At 31.8% G+C, this 25,422-nt stretch overlaps 1 protein-coding gene across 5 annotated transcripts in view; it reads right to left on the bottom strand.

The window, feature by feature from the left end:
• Nucleotides 1-25,422, bottom strand: part of NIPBL (NIPBL cohesin loading factor) — a 195,015-nt gene that overhangs the window by 83,097 nt on the left and 86,496 nt on the right. For all 5 annotated transcript variants that reach the window (XM_070245908.1, XM_014734903.3, XM_070245909.1 and 2 more), the window contains exons 3-10: nucleotides 24,389-24,554; nucleotides 22,387-22,514; nucleotides 19,565-19,664; nucleotides 18,840-18,991; nucleotides 13,367-13,527; nucleotides 12,332-12,428; nucleotides 8,069-8,695; nucleotides 391-2,019 (exon numbers count right to left, since the gene is read on the bottom strand). In XM_070245908.1, coding sequence (XP_070102009.1) covers nucleotides 391-2,019; nucleotides 8,069-8,695; nucleotides 12,332-12,428; nucleotides 13,367-13,527; nucleotides 18,840-18,991; nucleotides 19,565-19,664; nucleotides 22,387-22,514; nucleotides 24,389-24,554 — 3,060 coding nt within the window. The remainder of the gene's footprint in view (nucleotides 1-390; nucleotides 2,020-8,068; nucleotides 8,696-12,331; nucleotides 12,429-13,366; nucleotides 13,528-18,839; nucleotides 18,992-19,564; nucleotides 19,665-22,386; nucleotides 22,515-24,388; nucleotides 24,555-25,422) is intronic.

Raw genomic sequence — 25,422 nt, forward strand, 5'->3', positions numbered from 1 at the left:
ATTGAAATTTAGTCAATTCCTCATTGTAGAATGGAACACACTCAAAATAACTTTTTAGAAAGTTGTTAAATACATCCATTCTAATCATTCACTTAATTAACAAGCAACTTTCAAAAATACCTGAAATAATGAAATAGCAAAAGAACTTATCTGTGTATTGAATAGTAAAAATCATGACTACTGTGAGTAGGTCAAGTAGGGGTGAGAGAAAAAGAATTTTCATTGAGAACTTTTTATATTACTGAAAACAATTCACTGCTGTTTTATATGAATGTTATATTTTCATGTAGTAGTATTTCAATTTTGTAAATTTCCACTTATCCTTAGTAACCCTAAAATTTAAAAGAAAATTGATTAGAATACAAATGACATCAGTATAAGTATTCTTACCTTTATTTGACTTTGATGGTTTATTCTTGATAGGTTTAAGGGAACTTCTTGATTTATCCTCTCTATCCTTAATAAGTTTCTGAACATCATCCAAAGACAGTTTTTGCAGGACAACTACAGGCTTAGCTCCTTTATTTAGGTCTTCAACTAATCCCATTTTTTCTACTTTGTCTTTCTGCTCTCCTTTCATTTCCATTTTCTTTGTCTCCTGAGTAATATTGCCATCTTTATCCCTCTTGATTTTTGGAATGACAAAATTTTTCAATGCACCAGACCTGCCCCCCAACAAATAACTTGGAAATTCTGCCTTATTGTCAAGGTGTGCTTTATTACTGTCTACTTTACTCTTATTACCCTCTGTCCTTTTGTCATCTTTACTATTTGGTGATTTAAAACCAGGCTTATCAGGTCTTGATTTATTAGGATCACCTTGTTTAACACGAGGACTGTCAGGCCTTGATTTTTGCTCCCCAGAAGATGGTCTTTCTCTTGAGTCCCCTGATTCATGTCTGTGTTTTCGTTCTAGTTTATCAGGTTTTGAACCATCAGATTTAATGCCATGTTCGTTTCTACTAGAGGATCTCAATGTTTCTGGTCTTCGAACCCTAGACTGATCCCCCCGATGTCTTTCTGATTCATTCCTGTCATCTGATTTTTGTTTACTATCATGGTCACGTCTTAGTGACTCAGAAATAGATCGCCCGTCAGGTCTCTGCTTTAAGGCTTCAGCTCGTTCTGATTTTAACCGAGGTGAATCAGATTTAATATCCTGCTTATGTTTAGACACGTCAGGTTTTTTCTCTGCTGATGGCTTTCCAGAATCTCTCCTATTTTCATGCCTATGTTTTGGTGTTTCAGGCCGACCTTCATTTTTTTGCTTTGGAGTCTCAGGTCGGTTCTCACCTTTCTGCTTTGGAGTTTCAGGCCGTCCATCACCTTTTTGCTTTGGAGTTTCAGGACGCCCATCACTCTTTTGTTTTGGAGTTTCAGGCCGGCTTTCACCCTTTTGCTGCTTTGGGGTTTCAGGTCTTGACTTTGTTGTTTCTGATCTGCCGTTATTTTGTTTGTTGTCATTTGGTTTTATGTCAGACAGTCTATTTTCATTCTGTTTAGGCTCAGCTGTGGTGCTCTCATTTTGTTTGGATTCGGTCGTTCTACTCTCATTCTGTTTAGGTTCTTCTGTTTGTGTCTCAATTTTAGTTTCTAACTTACTTTCACTTGATTTTGTCTCCACCAATCTGTTTTCATTTGGTTTAGATTCTGCCAATCTACTTTCATTTTGTTTCATTTCACTCTTTGAAAGCTCAGGATCAGACTTTTTTTTAGGATTCTCAGGATGGTTTTCTGGTGTAGATTTAAGATTTCCAATAATATCTTCCTGAAGAACAGAAATAGGTGCATCATTACATTGTTTGATTTCTTCAGGCTTTTTTATGGAGTCTGAATCCTGAGTTATAGAAGCCTGAGAGTCCACTCTTCCTGCCTGATGAAGATCAATGCTAACCATTAATGCTGGCCTTGACCCATTTCCCGTAGAACCCGTCTCCTGAGAAGCTGGTCTATTACCTCCTGTAGCACCCCCAGCCTCCTGTGGGTAAGAATCTTGTTTTCTTTTTTTCAAAGGCTTATCTGAAATTTAAAGATAAATATTCAGTATCAGTAATAGACATATATTCTTAACTTATTAAAAATCATATGGATTTTGACTATTTTTAAAGTCAATTTTTTTTAATGTGGTGAACGCAAATGTCAACATGCATATATAAAATAGTAGGCATGAATGACATAATACTTCTAAACCAAGGTTTAAGTAAATATTCAGGCTTGCTGCACCTCAATAAATATTAGTGACTACAGTAAAAAGAATTTAACAGCATACGCTTTGAGTATATAAATATGCCCAAGAATATAAAATAAACAGAACTTACAATATATTTAATACAAACATATATTTATGTTTGTATATGTTACAGATAAACCAGATTCTTTATATAGGAATAAGGCAACCAGTTATATAGTCTCATTTAAGATTATTTTAACCATTAACCAAAAACTACACAGAACCCCAAATCTGCCAACATACTAAATGTGAAATACAAGCTTTTACACATAAGAAAAGTATGGAAAAGAATAAAACCCGAAAGAAAATAGAAATCATGCCACTGAAAAACAGGTAAATGAGGAGAGTAAGAAAAAAGAAATGAATTTAAAATAGTTTGCCATTAACCTCTGATCCAGGATTCAAATTCTTCATGGTGTCAACAGCACAAATGGAATTTAAAAGCTAACACACAACTAGAAGTATATTTAAAATAAGAAAACACATATATTATAAATATAAAAATGAAAAGCATATAAGGATCTTTTAGATAAGTCCTTTCTTAACAACTTCCACTGAAGAAAAATGCTTCAGCTCTTCAACATAAAGTTCTAGGAGTCTATATACTGGTCTCAGTAAGAAATAATTAACAGTATTCTGAAATATAAAGACAAAAATATACACAAACACAAATCTACCACCACAATAAAATGTCAAGGTATTTTTAACAGCCATGTATTTCTATGCATGATTCCACTTGACTCAAGAGGCGCTAGGTCATTTTCTATAAACTGAACTTCCAGTTAGTTCTTAGGAATAATTACATTATAGCACCTTGAGGTTTTGACTGCTTTAGCATTTACTTGCTGAATTGCCTGGCTATGATTTCAAAGTCATTTTGAATCCTTTTTACAGGAGAACTTCAAGATTCTCTCATAATATTCCTTAATATGATACAATAGCTTTTAAGGAAAACAATATCACAAAGTTAAAAGTCATACTGACCACTAAAAACCAGCCTCTTAGATAGGAAACCAAGTTCTGAAAAAAATGTTTTAATGGTAATGCTGCTTTTATACACCAAAGTTACACCATTTAGTTTTCAAAGTGAGAGAAGTAGCAGTTCATTCCAGCTTAAAAATCTAATCAATTACTAAAATTTACTTCAGGTATTTGCTAGTAATTTTTATAGAACTAAATCACTCTGTATCTTCAGTTATTCAGAAGTCAAATCTATCATCCCATATGCTCCATTTACAAAACAACTACATGATAATAATAATAGAGTATATTATCATTAGACTGTTCTCCCTAGTTAAAACTAACCTGGTAAGAACTTACACGAAGCTTTCTGCCTCAATATCTAAGGGAAAAAAGCACTCAAAATGTTAAATTTATGTTTAAAGAATTTTAGTTTTAAATGTTCTGCCACACAAAATAATCTTTATATCTTGCCATAAGGCACACGAAATAATTACTACCTCATAAATAGGATGCTTTATCACCTTATGCTTATCCTTTAAACCTTTATGATAAGAATCTAGAGATTTAAATAGTATGATCTAAGATTTTCATATTTTTCAATGAAATTATGCTTTGTGAAAGTCATTAAAAGGGTAACCTAAGCATACTTAAGAACTATAATGACATAGATCTCAGAAACCTGAAGATTTCTCTTAAGAAATCTGTGGCTCAGTTTTACCAATATGAGCAATCTGTCTTTCAGAAAAACATTAAAGTATCTTGAAGGGCAAATTTTAAAGGATTACGAAGTACTTAAGAGTTTATAGATCATTAAAACTTCATTTCAATTTATCTTTCATTATTAAAATGGAAATTTAGCAAACAGTTTAATTTCAAAGAAATTATCATGTTCGACTTAGTTATCTCAAACTATAGATGCTACGATTATTTATAATAAAAATGTATGAAAGCATCTGCACATGACTGATATATTAAGATTAGGAAAGATCTTACTATTTTTTTCCACTATGCATAAAATATTGCTAAATACGAAGTTTTAATTTTTCAACTATTCAAAAGTACTTCACATCTTCTGCGAAACCCAGAAGATTCCATTACTGCAGCAAGGGTTCTTGAATATGTTAAGAGCATGCAGGTTCTGATTCATTTGATCTGATTCAGTTCCACCATGAACTTATTCCTGTAAAATGGCTCTGAATCTGAACAGGTCACTTTTGTCTAGTGACTTTTGTTATCCATCTCCATTACATCAGAACCTTCACCTAATGATGGAAAGCCATCTCTATGAAGAATAATTTTAAAATTTGGGACACTGACTACCTTTAAGCCCTCTTCAGCTGTGGGAACCATAAGATTAGCTATCAGAATGCACATAGTCCTGAAGAAAATGCATCCAAAAAGATATAATTTCAAAACCAACACCACTTGTAATCCAGATGCTGATATTTTGAAAACAAAATCCAGCCCTGAGAGAAATTCTGAACTTGATTATGCTTATAAGAAACAAATTATATCACCTGCTTAAATCTACTATAAGTGATAACTGAAAACAGAGAAGAAAGCACAACAACTGTACATATAGTAACCAATTATGAAAAATGAAAACATCCCACCCCTAAACCACAGGACACAGGCTAAGTGGCTAATTGTCCTATTCCTGTCCAAACTTCTAGTCTCTTATTCCAAATGACAGTAGGTAATAATTTACTTCTTAAAAGGGTTACAGTGTAAGAATATTGTAACATTATAAAAAACATTAGTGAAGCTAGGCCATTCCTTATACTTGCTAACATGGAAAGTGGACCTTGGGAAAAGATGAAATGGGCAAAGATGAACAAAGAAAGCCCCTCTTTGTCAAAAGAAAGCAGGAATTTTCAGCACATGAACGAGATATTAATGTCTATAATAGGTCATCCCAGAAGCAAAGATAAAGAGCCTTTTAAAATTAATTTCTGTAATTATATATGTTAAAAGTATGAGCAAAAGATTGAGAAAGAGGTCCTTTAGGAATATTATAAAATATTAGGTCACAGAGAGTTAACCTATCAGTGTAAATCAAACCATCCAAAGAAAGGAGAACAGGCCAAAGGGACATAAATATCTAGCAGCCAGAAAAGTGTCTTCTATGTGTGGAACAGAGGTACATTAGGTTCTACTACAGCCTAGGTAAAATATTTCCTTAAAGTACTCTATTCCTTTTCTTGAATTTCATAATTATCAAAGAACATTGTTTGTTGAACTTTGTCAATCCTATTTACAAGGTATAGTTTTTTGATTTCTGGTCTATGCAAGGGAATGCTTCTCTCAAAACAAATGAATATAATGGGAAACAAGCTCAGACCCTAGAGTAGAGCTTTCAGTAAAACCACAGAGACCAGACAAGTAGTCTTGTTTGCTCCTTACCACAACCAACCAATACAATAGTTATAAAACAGTTCTCAGTGCCAAACCTTAGAACAGGTAAATATCAATTTTACAGTTTAGTCCTAAAAATGTAGGGGTAACTAGTAATAAATTCATTTCAAAGACTTTTTCATCTCTCAAGGGCTGACTATAAAACTACCACTTCAGAAAATTTTGCTTTTATTTATGACCTCACCTACAATCTTGGAGCAACATACCAAACCTTTAATCTTTCTAAAATCTCAAGATAACTGCTTATATATAAAACACTATCCCATCACCCAATGCAGAAATTGAATACAAAATGACAAGGTTCAAAACAAAGATGTTCGGTGGCACCTATATTCCAAAGGTTTTCAAATAAAACCATGAAATAATGGGAACATGGCTTTCAGGAAACAAGTTAGAAATGATAGCACTAATGAGGTCAGCAAAATCAATGTAATAAATTTGGGAAAATACACATATTAAATCATCTAAATCAAACTAAAAATGAGATAGCTCAAATGAACATCTTTTTCCTTTAATCCTTATAGCACCAGATACCTCTGTAAGTCAACTTACAGAGTTGAAAATTCTAACTCTGCTCATTCAACTTTTCAATTATTTTTTTTACAGACACACTATCACAGATTAGAGAGAAAATTGGATAATTAAAAGTAAAAGATATATTACAAGTTTCTGAAATAACAGTATCTTGTTCATTGATTTTGTTTTAATCTCTCATAGAAAAGTTAGTAGTCTAAAATAAATTTGCTAATACGCAATTAGTCCTATTTACTATCTTTATTTTCATTCAGTTTTTAAAAGTAAAAACTTTGGTTTCAACAAATATGATACAACAAAATTTCAGGAAAGTAAAAAAAAAAGTTCACCATTTCCTCTGTTTTCATTCCTACTAACAATTTAAAAAATTACACTCCTTTCTAAGAAGACAGTTTTCCAAAGCACAGATTAAAATGTCATGTAAAAATTCAGTTCTCAAGGCAATTAATATTTCTTGCCCAAGAAATTACAATTTTATGTTTCTTGCAAAACTGTCATAGAATTCAGGAATCTGGGGCTGGTTAATATTATCAAGAGAATTTGAATAACAGTGCTCTCTTCATTTGGTTTTTATAAGAGGTTAGAGGAGGAGATATATTTTGGAACCCCTATAGTTACTTATTTCCTGAACCCTACACTACTAAACAAAGAGGAAAAAACCAAACAACACTTTATTTCATCCTTAACATTGATTTACTAGTTAAAAAACAAAACAAAACAAAACCCAATTCCCTGGCTAATAAAACGAAGATAACTAGTAATCTCTTTATTTGCATTTATCTGTGATTTGTGCACTTAGCAAACACCGCAGTACAACGATGACTAAATACAGTCTGTTTTTTCAGTAATGTTAAAAAGAGCCATCACGATAGACAGGAAATATAATACGAATCTTCAGCATGTTTCTTAGCATAGGAAGACAATTATCCAGAAATGATCCTGTCATATAACGAACAAGATCATATATAAAAATGAGATCTACCCAACATCAAGACGTTCTGTCTTATATATTATCCAAAAAGGAAATATAAGAACTGTAAATCAATCGAGAAAATTTAACTATAAAATTAAATCATAAGGCATGATTTGGTTTGCATAGTCAAATGTGTATGTGCATCTGTAAAGACAGGAAAATTCATAAATTATATTACTAATTTCAATCACTGATTCATCAGTCTCACTTAAAATTTTCAAGAGATTTTGTACACAGTTTTCACCAAATAATCAAGAACTTAATAGGGACTTACTTTTATTTGATTATAGTATTATATAAAGCACAAAAAAAGCCCATAAACTCATAGAACAAGTGTCTTGAATCTCCATCCTAATACACTAGTCGGACAAAAGGGAACACAACTGTATCCATGCACAAAAGATCCTTGATCCTTAAGGTTTGCTATTTAATATTAACTTAAAATTCTTTCCATAATTTGTTTTACTAGAAAAAAATCATATTATTAAGAGGCAGCAGGATTGGAAACCAAGTAAAAAATCTAATTGCATAATAAGCATACACAAAAACTTTTCTTAAATGTACTGATTCAAAATAATTCTATAGCAGTTAACCTTGTTTTGGCAGAAAAACGGTGAAGATGCAAAACTATCTTAACATAACTTGTGGTAAATGGAAGTGATGTAGAAATGCTAATGTTCACTTTAATAGACAGCACAGATAAATTGCTAGGTACATAATAGGTAACAGACTTGTGATACAGAATTATCAAATCCCAGATAGTTGTTTCAGATAAAAAAATGAAATCAGGAATTTAACTTCTGAAGTATGAGCATTAGTAATAAAAATATAACTTAGGACAGACAAAGAATTATAAAATATGAGAAAAAAGAGAAGTAACTTAAAAAAACTTTTTGACATTATAATTACATATTTTTCCAGAGTATGAAGTGGTAGTAAAGAGATTATTTTACCTTTATCTTGAACTTCTTTTGAAAAGCGCTCCCTTTCAATAGCTGATTCTCTCTCTATTCGCTCAATTTCAGCCAAAGCATCCAATTCCACTTCATCATATATAGGTCCCTGTTGTGATACCTGTTGCTGATTCTGTACCACAGAAGTCTGGGGCTGTTTTGCAGCAAGTGAAGTGTTCTGTTGTAAAACAGGCACTTGATTTGCTGGAAGGAATGCTGTTTGTTCTTGCTGCGACAAACACTGAGCAGCATTTAGTGGGCGGTTTACATCCTGTGGAGTAATGGGTGTTTTTGAAGTCTGTCCCGGGTACTGCACATTAAAAGGAATATCATTTTCTGAAACATTGCTATTTTCCATACCAGAAAGTATATCCTCTTGCTGGTCCATGTCTGAAGACCTTACACGAGAAAGTCTTAATGTAAGTTTAGTAGAGTCCTTGGATGGAGAACTAATGATATCATACATTGCAGCTTTCTCACTCTGGTCTTTTTCATCCTTGCCTAATTTCATTTTCTTTTGCTTCTTTTGTTTTCTTTCTGGAGAATCTAGCAAGATGTCTGGTGGAACATCTCGAGGTGATGAACAAGGTAGAGGCTGAGATTGTAGGATTAAAGTTGGTCTTGATCCTAGAAAACAATTCAGCAAGAATGAACAGTTGTGCTAGTTTTACATTTTCTTGCACTCTGATAGAAATATTAAGTGACAATGTAGTAACGCTAAAAAAAATTAATAAGAAAATAATGAATTATCTAATCCAAGCTACTTATTTACAAAATACAAAAAGAAAGCCTAAAGACCTGACCCCCATGGTCTTTTAGCTTGCTGGTAGACGACTGTAGTTTGAATTGAAGTACAAGTATTCCATCTTCCAAACCAGTATTATACCTATTTTTGTGCCTATAAAATATAAATATTTAGCTTGAAAATGGCAAAAAGAACTCAACGTTTCTAAAGATGATACAATACAAATATTTTAGGTATGCTTTCAATGATTATCTGGGAAAACTGACATATCTAAAGTAATAATAAGTCTGTCAAATTACAAAAAAACAACAAATTAATCCTAGAGACTATACACAGTCACACAAATACTTACTGGTGTAAGAAAAATAAAGTGGAGAAAAACTACAAATATTAGAGTGTTCACTTCACAAACTCGTGATAAAGTACTGATTTGTACCTTTGTATGGTCTTCACTTTCTCCCTCCACTTAACATCATTTATACACTCTCTTCAGCTTGCTAATCCTCCTTTTATTAGAAAAGTATACAAGTCCAGCAAATTTCAAGGCTCAAAAAAGTATCTTCAGCCTAGATCCCATTCAATTAACAAACGCTATATGATACTAGAAAGTATTAAAATAAGCTAAACAAATGGTAAAATTCTCCTAGTCAATAATCTGTTAAATGAGGGAAAATAGTATGAATATGCTTCAGAAATAAAAGTATAATTGTATCTGAATAATGTATGCAATACATTTCTTGTCATTAGACTATTTATAAAGTTTAAAAACCCACAACAAATTATAAAAATTAGTCAAGACAAAGGTGCTTTATAGAAAGAACTTAGGGGCCAGCCCTGTGGCCAAGTGGTTAAGTTCTCGTGCTCCGCTTCTGCAGCCCAGGGTTTCACTGGTTCAGATCCTGGGTGTGGACAGAGAACTGCTCATCAGGCCATGTTGAGTCAGCGTCCCACATGCCACAACTAGAAGGAGTCACAACTAAATAAAAGAAAAAAAAACTATATACTTGGGGATTTGGGGAGAAAAAGCAGGAAAAAAAGAAAAAAAAAAGATTGGCAATGTTGCTGGCTCAGGAGCCAATCACTAAAAAAAAAAAAAGAACGAACTTAAACCTAGACTTGTCTTAAATTAAGGTTTCAGTGTTTAAGTCTATACATATATGTGATTTTTCCATGATACATGAATATGCACTCTCAATTAGCAATGTAAATATATTTAAAGTATGATATATAAAAAATAACTTTTTAGAGAACATATCTATTGGATAAAGTGTGATAAAGATGCTACTGGAGCAATTCACTACAAATGTTAAAATCTGAAGTGATATCAATAGACTGTATTTTTAGATACAGCTTATACAGGACATTAAAAAGAAATGAAACAAACATTTCTGGACCATTTATTTTGTGTCAGAGCTTGTGCAAGGTGCTTTGCACGTGAATTCAGTTAATTAATTTAGAACAATCTTGATGAGTATTATCGTTATTTTGCAGAAAGGAATATAAAGCTTATAGAGGTTAAGCATCTTGCCCAGGTTATATAACTGGCAAGCGTGAAGAACTTAAACCCAGATTTGTCTAACATCTGAATTATAATACACTATATTGCCTATGTATTTAAAATTTATGTGGCAAATTATACATATTTTAGAACAAACTTCAAATTCCAACAATTCATCTAAAAATCAACTTAGACTAACTGGTGATGCATACAACCTTTAAAACTAGTTGGAAAACAACTTCACAAACAGAAGCAGAGGCTTCTGATGAATACCAGTCACGTGCCGCATAAAGACGTTTCAGTCAACAACAAACTCCATATATGAAGGTGATCCCATAAGCATAATATAGCCTAACTGTGTAGTAGGCTATACCATTTAGCTTTGTGTAAGTACACTCTATGACATTCACACAACAATGAAATCACCTAATGAGCCAATTTTCAGAATGTATTTCCATCGTTGTGATGCACGACTGTAATGTGTTTGTGAGGCTGAGGGTGTTCTAAAGTTTTCTCTTTTTATCAAGAGTTATCTATCTATCCATCCATCCATCCTCAAGAGATAGAGGGAAAATGAGCTGGTTATCTAGATCAACCAGCTATCTCAATGTTATTCCTCCTTGGCAGTCTGAATAATTTCTGACCCTGACAACACTTGTGTGACATGTACCTCACTTCAATGCCTCACCTACAAAATAGAGTTACCCTGGAAGTTGCTCACTCTTTCAGAAGCTGGGTTATTTTTATCCCTGAAAATTCACAGAATTATAGAATTAGAATGGCTCATAAAAGATGAACTTTCACCTCATGAAGAATGTCCCTGATCAAAGAGTTAGAACACAATCAGTGAAAAAAAAATCTTTACAACGAGAGGCAAATCAGTCCATATTTCAGATGGTTATAATTAGAAATTCTCATGGATAGAGAAAATTTATTATCAGCTTATATTACAAATAATTAAAAGCTCATTCTTTAAAGTGGAATATAATATTCTCTTCCAACAAATTCTGATAATTATAATTATCAGACTTTAATTTTAAGTATTTTTAAAAATAGCTCAAACGTGAACTTAAATTAATAGTTTTGTGAATCTATTAGACACGGAAGGCCACACAAGGTTCTTTGTGAATTTGAAGATAAACAAAATAAAATTCACGTCCATAAGATAGTACAGGATAAGTTATTAGAAAAAATATGAACTAATGGTTTGAGGAAATTAAGGGAGGGTCCATGGAAGATGTCGCATTTAACTTAGAACTTGAAGAATAGATAGGATTTTAATAAGCACAAATGAAAGTAGATGTAAGAGATTTAGAGAGGTCAGACAGAACACGCCAGATTTTGACAAATGACTACAAAAGAGGTGAGAGAAGACTAAGATGATTTAGGGCTGGAATAGCATCAAGAGAAACAGCAATGGCAGAAAGAACAGTGAGAACATTTTGAACATGAATTTGAAATACCAGCTAGATATGAGGAAGTTTTGTCTGGAAACGAAAAATTACAACCTGGGAGACAGGACGGGAGTCAAAGACACTGACTTGGGAGTCTTGTTCACAAAAGTAATCAATGCTGTTACCGAAAGTGAGTAAATAGCAAAGGAAAAAAGTACAATGGCAGATTAAAAAGTCTAATGGTAGAAAATCTTGAGAAACAGAAGAGCAGAGAGAAGAGCTAATGAATAAAAAAAATCAATGCAAGAAGTAGGAGGAAAACAGGTGGACTGAATATAAAATAAGTTTTTTTGAGGGGTGTGGAGGATGGGGAAAGCTGATCAACAATTTCAAATGTTTCAGGGAGGGTAACAAGGTTGTAGTTTGAAAAGACCATTGGATTTATCAGTGAGAAAGAGGACGTATACATTTGAAAATACTATCAATAGTTTACAGGGATAAGTAGAGGTATTTTTCTAAAATAAATGGAAAACAACAGAGAATAGTTTTTGGTATCTTAAGAATTCTGAGTTCTTTACTCAACTTGAAATGTGAAATGCTGAGGGAAATTTTAGTTACAATAATACCTTTAGGAGTTCCATCACTTCCAGCAGGGGAGCATACCGGCTGTGGAGACCTCAAGGGAAAAGATGCAGCATTCCTCATTGTTGAAGAATCTCCATCCTAAGAATAGAGTATAAATTTATATCCAGAATGATAGGGGAGACTTTATAGAAATCTTTAAGAGAACCAATAAAAGACATAAATTACTGACAGGTAAAGTGTTGGTATTCAAAAGCATAATTCTTCTGCACTTTCCTGTTTTCTTCATGGTATATCATAGAAGAATTGAAATTGTATCCAAAAGAATCAACAGCCTAAGCATGGCAATGAATAAGAAAATTGGTATTACTAGTATGCTCCATTTTTGTTTGCTATTTTCTACCAAAGGAGCTGTGAACACCCTACCAGACTGAACGTTATGAGGGCAGAATCCAATGTTATCTCTGTTACCTTAGATACACGTAAGTTAGGTGGTAATACCACCAAACCAACAACGAGACAAATTTCCAGTATATGAACTACTTTAATAACATCAAAGCAACAGTAAACTTCAGGGAAAAAAATTTTTTACAAGTCTTAGAGAGGGTAAAAGAGCTAAGTACCTAAACAAATGTTCATTATTTAAGAGAACACTTTTGTGTGAGCAAGCATTTAAAAATGAAATTATATTTCATTAAGAATATAAACCTCTAGACCAGAGGTTGGCAAACTGTCTCTATAAAGGGACAGACAATAAATATTTTAGGCTTTGTGGGCCACACACAGTTTTTGTCACATAATGTTTTGTTGTTGTTGTTTTAAAAATTCTTTAAAAATGTAAAAACCATCCTTAGTTTGTGGGTAAGACTACTAGCCAGTTTACCAACCCTGCTCTAGACTAAGCTCTGTGGATACAGGAACCACATTGTTCATAGCTAGATTCTCAGATCTAGTATAATCCTTGACATACAATAGATATCCTTTAAATTGTGGAACTGAAATACTAGGTTATGAGATAAACATTAGAACTATTTTATTAACTACTTTATTACCTTAATGATAACTAACATATTACATACATCACTACTTAGCCTGTGCACCATGTGTAGGTAGTCGTCACTTGAGCCATGTCTAGGATTATCAGCATGATGATTAGCTGAATTGCCAGACAACGGACCAGAAACTTTATTATCATGTATGTTTCTCAAACCACCTGCAACAATGGGACTTGATACCGATGCTGAAATTAATAAGAATAATAAAAAAAAAGCTTTATAAAAATAAACTGTTAAAATTCTTGGAAGACATTAATAATTGTTCACAAGAAGTACTTTAAGCATACAGAAATTACAGAGAGTAATATAACGAGCACTCTTGTACTGACTATCCGGAGCTTGATCAAATCTTAACACTGTATCACATGTCATTTAGATCCATTTTTGAAAAGAAGTAAAACATTAGATAAGGTGGAAGCTCTCCATATATCTGCATATCCCTCTGCTCTACTCCCCTCCTCTTACTCCCTAAAAGGAACTACCATGTTGAATTTAGACGTCACTCTACCTATATCTTTGTACCTTTGTTATAAGGAAACAGATTCCTAAATAATAACATAGCACTGTTTCGCAGATGTAATTTTATGTAAATGGTATACTATTTATATGTATACATCCTTCTCTTTCTTTTTAATTCAACATTATGTTGAAATTTGTCCATTTATATACAAGTAGTTTTAAATTCATTTAAATAAACTATTACATACATTCTGTTGTATAATGTACACAATTATCCATTCTATGTTAGATATTTAAATGGCTTCAATATTTTTGCTGTCATAAAAAATGCCATAATGTATATTCTTGCACATGATTTTTTTACAATTGCATCTATGAATGAAATTGCTGGGTATATGTCCATTTTTAAACCTTACTAAATATTAACAAATAGCTTTCTAAATTACTTATGTTCATTTGTATGCCACCACTAGTGTATGAGTGTTCCTACAGCTCTTTTTCCTTGCCAACAATTTTTGTCAATCTAAGGATGGGAAATGTCTCTGACTGTCACTTTAATTTGTATTTCCTTGATTCATAGTGAAGCCAAGCATCTTTCATGTATTGGCCATTCAGATTCCCTCCTTAACACAAAATCATAAATATTTTCTTTCAGAAGTTTTAGTTTTGTTTTTTCACACTTAGGTCTTTAGTCTACCGTAAAATTTATTTTTATGTGCAGTGTGAGTTAAGGAATCCAATTTTACTTTTTTCCATATGAGTGACTAATTGTCTCAGCAGTATTTATTAGAGAAACCATTCTTTCCTCACTAAGATATAATACCATATGTATCAAGTTTCCATTTGTTCATGGATATGTTCTTAGACTCCTTATCAAATTGCACTTCACCAATGTTCTACTCTTTCATGCCTGGACCAATATTATAATAAATCTTAATTCCTGTTAGATCAAGCTTCTACATCTCATTCCATTTCAAAATTATCTTGCCTACTCTTGGACTTTTATTCTTCCATATGAATTTTTAGAAGCAGCTAAAGTTACGTAAAAACCCTACTTGGCATTTTTATTGATATTGTATTGAATTTATAGATCTGGGGAGAATTCCAATCTTTATCCTATTGAGTCTTTCCATTTATGAAGAGGGAATAATTCCTCATTCTTAGATTTTCTTTTCTCTTTCAAAAGTTTTATAATTTTTTCCACAAAGGTCTTCTACATTGTTAAATTTATTCCTAGGCATCTTATGGTTTTCCTTGAAAATGCTAATGTTATTTAAAAACGTTATACTTATAATTGCTTATTTTAGGTGTATAAAAATGCAATTAATTTCATTATAATGATCTTCTATCCAGTAACTGTGTGGTATGCTTTCAGTGATTCTATTATCTTGTCTGTAGCTTCTCGTAGATTTTCTATGAAGAAAATCATACCACCTGAAAATGACACTTTTTGTTTCTTCTTTTTCAATAATTACATATTTATTTTATGCTTACCTTCCTGTACTGACTAAGACATCTACTTCTACAAAAAATAAAAGTGGTGATTATAGGCATTCATGTCCTATCCTTGATTTCAAGGGGAATGTTTCTAGTTTTTCACCACTAGGTGGATAGCCTTTACCAGGATAAAGCTGCATCAATCAACTCTCATTCAGTGAAGTTTGCAAATCATGAATGGAAGCTGAATTTTTTTGAATGCTCTTTTTTACCTATTAAGAGACACAGGATCCTCATCCTTTGAATTACATTAATTGTCTAATATTAATCAATCCATGTATTCGTCATATACATCCAATTTTATCATACAGACTGATAACACTACTTATTTGGTTTGGTAATATTGATTTAGAAATTTTGTTTCCAGGTTCATAGACGAGGATTGGTTTATAATTTTCCTTTCTCATACTTTCCTCACCTCTCCTGATTCTGGTATCGAGATTATCTATCTCTATAAGACGAACTGGAGTGCTGATGTTTTTCTTTTGTCCAGAATGTTTTAAGATTAGAATATCTCTTCCTTGAATGCTTGGTAGCATTTGTGGATAAAACTAACTGAGCGTGTTTTATCCCCTCCCCTTCTTTTAAGGGAGATAAACTTTGAACTACTGAGGGAGGTATATGCATTTTAAATTATTATAGACATAGTCAAACTGCTCCCTGAAAAAGTTGTATCAATTTATATCCCTATGAAGACTGTAGGAAGTTCAAACTTCCCTGCACACTTGTTGATACGAGGTATCATATAACTATACAATGTTTACTAATCTGATAGATATCAAATTTTATTTCATTTTGATTCTCATCTCTTGTTAGCCAGGTTGACTATATTTCCAAATATGTATTAAACCTTTCTGTATCCAATTTGTTTTTTTCAGTAAATTGTCTGTTTACTTCTTTAGTCTATTTTTGTTTTATTCTTATCAACCTATATAAGATCTTGGAATAATAAAAATTAATAGTGTGTTTGTAACAAATTTTGAAAACATTTTCCCCTATATTTACTTGTCCTTATGTTCTTTCCTCTTATACAGAAATTTATAATTAATTTGTGTTTTTTTCATTTCTGAAATACAGGTTTTAAGGGTGCTTAGAAATAAGGCCTTCTTGACTCTAAGATTACCAAAAGTTTACCCATATTTTCTCATAATTTTATGACTTAAAATACAAACATAAATAATTTATCTAGAACATTTTTACTCTAGATGATCTAGGAATCCAACTAAAATTTCAAAATGCCTAGCCAATCAACCCAATATGATTTATTAAACAATCCATCTTTATATATTGATTTAAAAATGCCATCTTTACAATGACAAAATTGGAAAATCACCATTTTCTAATTACCAGTGTAAAAACTGATGAAATCAGAATCATTACTGGATGCTAAATGCTTTAGGTAAAAGATTAATGGGAAACAGGATATTTACATGATCTCAAAGTATCACACTACAGATTACTTAATAATTGCAAAGGAAAAAAATATGTACTTTTACAATGAAGAGATGAAGTGGTCACCACCAAAACATCACTAATAATGGGGCTACTTCACATTATGTGCCTTCCGATGCAATGCAATATAAAGTACACAATATTACTTACCTAGCACTGCTGCCAAAAATATTAACTAGAAAATAATAAAGGCTTTAAAGATAACTTCCAGTTGATAGGGAATATATAAGCAAATTAAACAACACTATGAGGAAACACTGACATCTACAATATGGGATTTTCTACAACAAAAGTAGGACAGACTCTTCAAAACAACAAAAGTTACTGCCATGGGGAAAAAAGATATGAGACTGTTCCAGATTTAAAAAGACAAAAGAGATGTAAAAACCAAATGAAACATGCGATAAACTAGATTAGAACATGCTTTGAAAACAAGAAAAAGATTACGAAAGATATAATTGGGACAACTGGCGAAAATTGAATGTAGGCTAGATATTAGATGATACTATAAAATTATTCTTAAATTTTTAGGGGTGAATTATTATATTTGATGTTTATAGAGGAGAATTTTCTTCTTCTCAGCAGGTGTATTTAAGGGCAAAGAGTCATCACGCCTGTTGGTGAATGGGTTCACTGTAACCATCTTTCAGCTTTTCTGCATGGTTAAAATTTTTATAATACGAAGTTGGAAAAAATGTTTTAAATGTTACCTTTCACATACTCTAAATTCCCATATATATTTTCCTGTTCCATTTACCTATCCATTTGTTCCTCACCACGTTAAGTTTTCTTACTTATAATAACTTTAAAATCTTGGTAGGGCTAATCTGAGCAACGTTTTCAGTTCCTCAAGTATCTGAGAACTTCCAAGAAATAACTCATTACTAAACAGAATCTCCAACTCTATTTCTCTTTTGATTTTGTGAATTCAACTTATTCTTGTGAAAAAGTTAAGTTTATCTTGTTAAAAAAACATCAACAGTATTTAGGGTAGAACTTTACGTTCTTTCCTACATATACTTATGTAAATATGGACATTTCCGTAAGACACAAATGTGTCCTTGTAAGATTTTTCCTCTTATTAATTACACTTAAAATGTTCCTCACATCTTTGTGTGCCAGAGCATACTAATACTTCATAAGCATCAAGAGCCTAAATATATACATACAGGCTTATGTTCAGCACTCACACTAAATTCCATAATTTTGGAGAAGTCCATCCCAAATGTGTGATTTGACTCCTAGTTTTTCCTTGAGTTAGTGTATGAAATAGTCTCAACCTAGTATTTCATTATCAAGCTTTGGGAAACCAGAAATTGGTTGCTTTGACAGATGACTAAGCTAAAAGTTTATAAGTTAAAAAGTTTCTAAACGAAGGAAGTTTTGACTCTAGGCATAATAAAAAATAAGAATACACATAGGAACTAATGACCGACTGCAAATGTTAAGAATTTGCTGTTAATTATGGAGGATAAAAACATGTATATGTTTGTCATATTATCTTTTGCACTTTGTTGTAAAATTTTTCAAAAAAATACAAATAAACTTATAGTTATAAAAAATAAATAATTTAGAAGTCATGACAGTATCATCCCAAGGCAATATAACCTTAAAAAGACATAATATTATCAACATTTGACTTCAAGTGAGAACTAGTAATCTAACCCGAGAAATTTTTGCTTCTAAGATTATTCACTTTCCTCTACTAGTACTGTACCTGTTTTATAGTAAATTTTTCACACTATATATACTTCACCAATTAAAACATAATTCTTTGATTTAGTGCTACTGTAAGAAGAAAGCCCAATTAAAAGAAGCAGTTCCTAATGTCATAACTACATATACTCAGGTGTATAATAACCTAATCTAAAGAGTCAAATGACACTATCCTTTTACTTTCCAAATGATGAACTTTCAAAAGATAAATGTAATGTTTTTAATGATTTAAGCCGTATCTTAAAAGAAGTGTTTACTGACAAATAAGTATATAGTATAGTATTTTAGCTTGATTTTTAAAAATTATAAAAGGAAAATAAGTGAATTTTCTTGGAATTACAGGCATCCTGTAAATAAACAATAACTTTCTTACCTTGCTGCATCTGTGGATGTGTTGTATAACTTGAAGGATGGGAATATGGCATGTATCCTGCAGGGCTTTGTGGGGCATATGGACTAGGCACTGGGCTATTTTGTTGTGGCATAAATCTGTTCCCAGAGCTTGTCTGTGGTGGCACAAACCGGCTAAAACCCAAAATCCAAATAAACAATATCAGGAAATAAAACAAACATGCTATTCCTTAAAATTTCACTGTCATAAAATTCTCCAAACTCTAATCTGTAGAAAATAAAGTCCATGCGGAGAAATTTTGAAAAACAGCCATTTAACATACAAAAGTCATTCACGACTCATAAGCTCAGAGTTACACTAAACAGTTTGTAAAAACTGAGGGTAATTCGTTTTTTTTTATTTACAAAGAAGTATCCACCTGTTTAAGATATATAAAGCCATGCTCCCTAAATTCTACTCTATAAATTTTCTTATTTATCTCAAACTCATTGTTTATTTTAACACATTGTTTAGTCTGTATGAAATTAAGTTACTAAGATGATAGCTACTTCAATTAGTAATTAGAGCATTTCCACACATAACATTTTAAAGCAAATGCTCACGTGGGTTACTATTTAAGGCTAAACACTTCAACTTTTTAACTGCATATAATTCATCATTACCTAAATGTATGTATACACTGTATATTCACAAGCATATTCATCACAGAAAACAATATTTAATAAAATGAAATTTTTCTATATTACCTGGAGGGGCTATGTGAGATAGTGGTTTGTTGATAATTGGAAGATGCAGGACTACTGTGCATGGAATTCTGAGAAAGTTTATATTGAGACATCATCATTCCTACACAACACACAGAAATGGTAAATGTGATTTTCTTTTAATTATAAAGTATCATTTAGATGATTTAAATCAATTGTTGTTCTACAAAAATTCAAAAGTTTTGTTCTTTTTTTTTTTGACCAACATGTTCATTTTGAATAGCAAAACAGACTAACTGTAAATTTCAAGTACACCAATTTTACCAAAACATTCTTTTACCATATAACTAACCCAGGACCAGAGATAAAGATTAAATTTTCTTTTAAATTTTACTTTTATACTTAATGTCCTACCATTTAGCCTTAGAATTGAAAAGAACTTTTAGAAATCATTTTATCTAACCCCTGACCAAATACATACTTCCTTCTACAATAGGCCTTTGGGTAATTTTTTTTTTATTACAAGGAATACTTTATCACATACATCTCCTGTCATTAGCAGCCTAATTTTACAGTGCTATGTGTTTCATTGTGATTCAGACCTAGGTTTTAAAAAGTATTTTATTTGGGGGCCAAAGTTTCAGCTGCTGCAATTTCCATCTAAAAGTCTTTTGATGGACAATAGAATGTTCCTTTTCTTTCTTCCACAATAATTCTTTGACATATAGTAAGGATTAAATGAATATTTGATTAACGAATGAAAATGTAAGGATAGCTTTCAGATTCTCACATTTCTTTTCAAGCTAGACATTGTTCCTTCAATTGTTACATAAATAGCATTTTGTTATACAGGAGATGCAGAAAAATTCAGTTATTTAGACATTTTTAAATCAAAGATAAAATCTATGATTACCCCTGAACTTTCCTATAATATGTATAGCCAATCTTTTGGGCAGCTTCAAGCATCACATTATATTCCCAAATTTCATTTCCTGCAGTTGATATGAAAAGTGAGTTTCACCAGAAACATTCAAACAGAAGCTATACGTTCATTTGTCAGGAATACTACAGAAGGGATTCTAGCACTAAGACAGCGGTTGAATTAGATGAGGGCTCAAAAATCACCTCAAAGTCTAACACTAATAGCGTGTTATCTCTTGTATATAGTCTAGATTTCAACTTCTGAGCTTTCTCTTCCAACTCAAATTCAACAGTAAATCATATGTTCCATAGCTTAATAATTTAAATACTATAATTATTGTTGCTGGATTCTTTTTTTGAGAGGGAGGGCAATACTCTATGAGAAAAAAAAATTCCCACTGAATTAACAGCAATCACTGAGACAAGCTAGAATTTCTAGTTTGAAAGCAATGGCTTTATAAATAAAAGGGCCAAATGAAATTCTAATAGTCCTTTCTGATTATCTCAAAGTTCCAAAGAACTATGAATAAAGTGATTTGCACATTATTAGATTTTCTCCACATTTACGTTTAGCAACCAAGAATCACTCTTTTAAATTTTAAAGCCAGATATCACCAGCAAAAAAATACTTAGGAAAAAAATCACAACATCCAATGAATCAAATCTTTAAATGCTAGTTTATATTTCTTAAAAGTAGGATATGAAGAAATCAAACATTTTGTACTAAGAAATAAGTATATGTAGTATAAAACACAAAATATCTGACTGAAAGGTAAATAATGTACTCTAAAAGTTTTTCACTGGAGTCATTCACTCTCAAATTAAATATTTAAAAATAGAATTTACAAAATGTAGTATAAATAGCCTTGGAAGACTTGCTTTATTCAATCTTATACTTACATTATTCTACACTTAATGCTCTTATCCTATTAGTCTTTCTTCCAATCAACAATCTCTCCATCTTTTCCTTCATTCCATCATTCTTCCAGAGCATGTGTAATTCTAGTTTTCCTTTCACCCATTCCTATCTGTCTCCTACTACTGCAATCTAGCTTATTAGTTCTGGTGATGATTCAGTTTTGTCCTAAACATCTGCCTTCAATTTGCTGAAAGGTGAGTTGGGCATAGGTATTTCCATGGATTCACGCTGGGGAATGGATAGTAACTATGCAACTGCTTTAAAAACAGAATTCACATGCAAATACACAAAACCAACAGAGTAACACTATTAAAAAACAAAACTAGGAAATAAATGGAACAGAGGTACTGCCAATAATCTGGCAATATTCTTGAATGCAGTTAATCATTAACGAAGTTGGACCTTCCTGAGTTGTCTAAACTATTCCCTTCTATTTTAATCTTGAGAGCCAAGTAAATACTTGGGCTTGCCAGATCAGTAAGCTTCAGATCAGAACAATGCTCCCAATTCAAAGGTTCTCTTTCACTACTTAAAAATTATATCTGTGTTGGATATCATATTTTTATGATTTTTAGATACTCATTATAAATGGATTTTTTCCCCTTAATAATACTTATTATAAACCTATTTTTCTGTTGATAAGGCAACAGAACTATTAAACCAATTACTATAAAACCATGAATGTAATCACCATCAGTACTAAAGCTAATACCTGGTATAATTATTCATACACGTATGGCATGTTGAAAAGCTCTGCAAATATTTTTATCATTTGATTAATGAAAAGACTTTTCATATCAATTCTATGATTTTCTAAAAAAATTCCTTTAAAGTTCTTTGAGTAAACAAATACATTCTGAAATATCTAACAAAATACACTTTAAGCTCTGTCCAATTCCCAAGAAATTTAGTTATATATTAAACTATAAGAATATTAACATCCATCTAGTTTCCTTCCTGTTCTTGACTTGACTCAAGGTATATAAAAAAATATACTATGAAATTCAATTATGAAGAACCTCACCACTTTGTACATATCTGTTCTGCATACTTTTCTCCCTGAAAACGTTAGGACTCCTTGCCAGGACGGCCTGCAACAAGACTGGTATGTCGCCTTCTGGATCATCACTGCCAAGGTTATCTTTCAACTCTCTGGCATTGAAAAAATAAATATCAAAAATTAAAATAGTGATTAACTAAGAACTCCGTATTCTACATTAGTTAGATAACAATTCACTAGTGAAATTCAGAAAAAGCTGAGGCAGAAAATCAAGAAGACTTATGGTACAAAAATAAATCACACAAGTATGTCTAACAATTTCATGGATTTTTGAAGATGCTACTGGAAGAAATAGCAAATACCAAAAATGACAGAGGGGAGCTCTTCTAAGGACAACTTTTCTTTTCCATTTTATTTCAAAGAGAAAAAAAAGCCCAAAACATTATTTTATGGAACTATGAATTTATTTAAGAATGTTCACATTAGTTTCAAGGTAGAAGATAGAGTCTACTCTAAACTATTCAAAATAATGGAAGGGTACAGAGGTGATAATTATGCACAGAAGCTGATATTTGGACTTGGAACATATTTTCTCCATTACATCTAAATATAAGTAAGTCTGCCTTTTTGAGAATGTCCTCAGAATGAAATACTGTTGCAACATTGGTTAAGACAAGACCCAGAGGTTATATAATTTTTCCATCTTACATGCTTTTCTCAAATAAAGTCACCAGGGGGATAAGAAACCCAGCAAATGGTTAAGGACAGTTCCCATTTTCAATAAACTCGAAAGTAAGTAGCAAAGTAAATTCACAACTATGGAAAATAAATGATAAAATTAAATATAGGCAGTGTTTCTAATTTTACATTTTACAAGTCACTGTTCCACTCATTAAATCTAATAAGAAAGATTTATAAAGATGGTGTCCAATGATAAGATTCAATAAATTTCTGGGAGCAACCTTAAAGCAGCTCTCCATAAAATAAATCATAACTATATATGTGCTATTTCCTTTATCTCTTTAAATATTTGGTGAAAACTGTTGACTAAGTATGTACAGGCATAAGAAGTGATGTAATATTTAGACGTTGTTGAATTTCTGGAGTGACAAAATATTAGCATTATAGTTCATTCTTATTTTAACCAATCGTTTCTCAGTTTCTCCATCAGACAATTCATTTAGTAAGTATTCCACCCTAAAGTCATCAGTTTTAAAAATGCTTCCAAAGTATATACTGCATTTAATGGCAAAGACCTCTCCATGATAATGTGCTTTATCCTCATTTCCCTCTATAATGAATTTTAAAATTAAAAAAAACAATTAAATGAAAAGATACATGAGTACCACTGTGTACTGGGATGTGAAGGGATAAGGATGAGAGATTTAACTTGTTATAAATGTATAACAAGTATGTACTGCTTTTATACTAAAAGGTAAAATTTAAAAAGTTTACTCATGCAAAATTTTCTAAATAAGTTATATAATTTGTTTATATTATTTTTAAAAGCCTATTGTGTGAAAACACGCATTTATATATTCAGATTGTATATCCTGGGAAAAATTAGTCCCAAATTCTGTAGTAGCCTTTCATGGAGTTAGCCCTTGAGTTCTTGTTATACTTCTCATGAAAAGCATGTGGGCCTACTCCAAATAAAGCCAGCAGCATAGTCCCTACTGCCCAGGAATTCTAACCATTTTAGCAATACCAGGAAAAAGGGGGATAGCTTCAGGAACAATTTTAAACCTCTAAACAGATCCATCTTGATGGATCCCATGATTATTCCAAAAGAGTTGAAAAGATCTTCATAGAACTACATGGGTCAGAACTACCATCTCAAAATAGCTAGGGCCTATTTAAATTTCATTAGTATCTCATCATAGTAAAGCTCTATTCTCACTTGGATATTGATATATATTAAAAACAAACTATGTATTTAAGTTTTCTTGAAATAGAAACTTAAACCAGGGATACTGATTCTCTTAGTAAGATCAAAGCTTTTCACTTTATTTTAGACTGTACTTACATGTGATCTGTTGATACCTGGTTGAGGCTATGGACAAGCTGTGAAACCAAATTATCATCCCTACAGGCCAAAAGGCAGTTCACCTCTTCTGCTATTCTTGCATTAAAGAGAAGGCTCTTTGTAGTTGTAGCAGGTAAAGGGGATGGTAGAGGCAGTTGGTTCAGGACTATTTGGAATAAAATCAGATTATTAGAAATTGAGTGACTGTAAGAAGTCTCTTTAGTGCTTACATATATTTCGGGATTAAAAATAAGTTATAAGTATCAATGTGACAAACTATTAAAAGGTATTCCTCCTCTCCCTCAACAAACCTCAATCAACTCTAAAAACCCCCAAAACATCACTTGGACCATAAAAAATTATACTGCTCTCTAAGAATAAAACTCAGCTCCTTTATATTCATGCTGACTTTTCATATCTTAAATTTTTACTAATTTAATTAGTGAATTGCCAAAAAGGTAAGGTTAAAACTAAGTAACTTCTAAGAATTGAGAATACATTAACTAATCTTATTTATTTTTGCTTATAAGATTTATCAGAATCACTAGTACTCTCACATAAACCAAGTAACAATACCTAACTCTTCACCAGATAGACAAGTAATATGTTTTTTAAAAGCTTAAGTACATATAAAAATTAAAAGCTCACTTTAGCAAGAAAACATTCATAGAAGAGGATTCTGGAGGAAGAAGAATATCTAAAGAGTTTTGCTATAAGTTACAAATTCCTAAATAGTTTTCTCCTCCATTCTATTCTAACAGGAAACAAAAGGACATAAATGTTTTACAGTAGTTTAAATTCAGCTATTTAATGTCTCTTCACATAATGGAAACGTGTTCATTTATCTAAATCTTTGTTTTTGGCTTAATTTCTAATCACTTACACAGTATACCTATCATGCTGCTCAGCTCCAATGGGTAATAAGTTTTTTGTTAATAAAAACACAGGGAATAAATTACTACTTAATAAATAGGGTTTACTGGGCAGACAAACTTTTAAAATATGAGGTACACCTGAGATAATGAGGAGGACAA

The sequence above is a fragment of the Equus caballus genome, chromosome 21 (assembly GCF_041296265.1).
Source record: "Equus caballus isolate H_3958 breed thoroughbred chromosome 21, TB-T2T, whole genome shotgun sequence".
NCBI lineage: Eukaryota > Metazoa > Chordata > Mammalia > Perissodactyla > Equidae > Equus > Equus caballus.